Here is a 2,138-nt window from a genome sequence, read left to right as displayed (position 1 = left end):
CACCAGAAAACGCGGCGTAGACCGAAGTTGAGTGTAACGAGTTTTACTTCGTAAGTCGTAATAGGGGATCCGTTGACAGCTTGAAGACTGGCGTTAGGTGGGGTCCGCTTCTGATCGTCTCGAGAGGCGGGGATGACGCAGACCTCCGCGCCCGTATCAACCAAAAAGCGGGCGCCAGAGCCGCGGTCAGTGATGTAAAAGAGGCGTGGACGACTTGGAGCTGCGTCAACTAAACTGGCCGTCTTCAGTTGTTGACGCTCCCGTTTCCCTGTCTGGCGCAGGGAGGCTGGCAGCGGCGAGCACGGTCTCCGAAAATTTGGTGGTACCAGCACTCATCGGGATTTGCAGACTGTTGGAGAGGCGATGGTGTGCGACGACGGAAGTTGCCGCGACGAGGGCTGCGGTGTCTTGGGCTTCGCGATCGGCCGAAGCGTAGGCTTGATGCAACTAAGCCGGAAAGGCGGCTGACTTCGTCACGCAGCTCCTGGAAGTCCGACGGTGATGGTGCAGAGGGTTGTGGAGATATGGCACAAACAGTTGACTGCGCAATGTCCGTCATCTTATCCGCCATCGCCGCTAATGCCTCGAGCGAAAAGCTGCTCGACGTTGTTAGTATCATGCGAACCGTGTTCGGAAGCCGCTGAAGGAATAATTCGCGGACGATGGATTCGTCCAAGGATGAGGCCCTATCGCCCAACAACAGCTGCATCCGACGCAGCAGCTGTGAAGGCTTCCTGTCGCCGAGGACCTCAGCTGTGAGCAGTTGTCGCAGACGTTCCTGTTCGGAGGCTGTCGTTCTCTTCGTGTGCGCGTCTTTTAACGCGTCGAAAGGGTTGGCTGCTGGGGGGTTGGTGATGACGTCCCTGACCTCCGACGCTTCGTTAGGGCCAAGCGCTCCAACGACGTGAAATAATTTTGTTTGCTGTGTAGATATGCCTCGGAGGGCAAACTGCGCTTCGATGTTGGCGAACCACAGAGCCGGGTCGGCTGGCCAGAAAGGCGGAATCTTCACGGCTACAGCATGAAGAGTGGAAGGTTGCGACGCCAGCGGTGCGGGGTCCGGCATCGTCGGCTCCGGAGAGGTCATGGTAGCTGTGTTCTACGTCCGGGTCACCAGTGAAGGAAGAGAGAGAACCTTCTAGTTGAAGGGTGGAACGAGAATGTTTTTATTGCAAGAGCGCAGCGAGCGGGGAGCGTGCGCCGATGACAGAGCGCTGTGCCTAGCTGGGTCGCTACAAGTTCATCCCTTGTAGAAAGCTTTCTCATCCTGCCGAACAGTGCCTGTGGTGGTGCGCCTGATACCTTTTTCGGCCTTGCAACGTTGCACCCATTTTCACCAGGATCTAGGTACTCGTGCAGGGCCTCAAATCTGTTCAAGTTTGGCAGGCCAGTGTAGAACTGTGTCCTGTCGTCGGAAGTGCACAGTGAATTTACGTCGAACCTTTTGGGGCAGTCATCGTGCCTTTTCTCAAGCTCCATAAGTTCGAACTCCAGCTTCCTTTGTCCGAAGTAACTGACGTTGCAAATTTTCGATTTCTTTATCCTTTTCCGCAAGCTGTTTCGTCAGCGATTCCACAACGGCTCTATTAGTGCAGCTGCAGCTTTCACTTTGTGGTCCTTCGTCGTCCAGGTCCTCAAGAACTGCGTCCGGCTCGGGAGAGCGGCTAACGAGTCCGGTCATGTACATATCGCTATTGTCGAGGTTGGTCGCTAAGATAGAAGCACTGCTGCTGTCATGCGGCAACGGCTTGCACAGATGCGATTTGCGATGTGTCGTTCGATGCAGAAGGCACAGAAGCTTCTCTGAGACAACGGCGTTCGTTCGCAACGTTCGGAATGAAGTCGGATGCTGAGAAGGGGTTCGAGCAGAAACGCGTCGATTTGTGAATTTGGAACGAAGCATTCTTGTCTGTCCTCACTGCATCAATCCACATATTCTTCCGATATTCATCCCTCGGGAAGCTGTAGTATGATACCTGAAGAAAAGTGAAGGACTCGAGCATATCGGCTTATGAAACTCAACCTGCGTTTGATGACGTACCTTACTTCCTGCCGCATCACGGTATCCCCGCTGTCTACATCCTTTCATGCAACAATTTGCAGACATTTTGGCTAGTACGGACGGTACGGACTGTCCA

At 54.3% G+C, this 2,138-nt stretch overlaps 1 protein-coding gene across 1 annotated transcript; it reads right to left on the bottom strand.

Moving 5' to 3' along the window:
• Positions 1 to 244: 244 nt before the first annotated feature.
• On the bottom strand, positions 245 to 1,087 carry LOC135372667 (uncharacterized). The gene has a single exon (XM_064606165.1). It carries the CDS (start codon positions 1,085 to 1,087, stop codon positions 245 to 247), a length of 843 nt encoding a protein of 280 aa, XP_064462235.1.
• Between the last annotated feature and the right edge of the window lie 1,051 nt (positions 1,088 to 2,138).

The sequence above is a fragment of the Ornithodoros turicata genome, unplaced genomic scaffold, assembly GCF_037126465.1.
Source record: "Ornithodoros turicata isolate Travis unplaced genomic scaffold, ASM3712646v1 Chromosome16, whole genome shotgun sequence".
Lineage (NCBI taxonomy): Eukaryota > Metazoa > Arthropoda > Arachnida > Ixodida > Argasidae > Ornithodoros > Ornithodoros turicata.
Note: the sequence above shows the minus strand (reverse complement) of the source record. Positions and strands in the feature narration are given on the sequence as shown.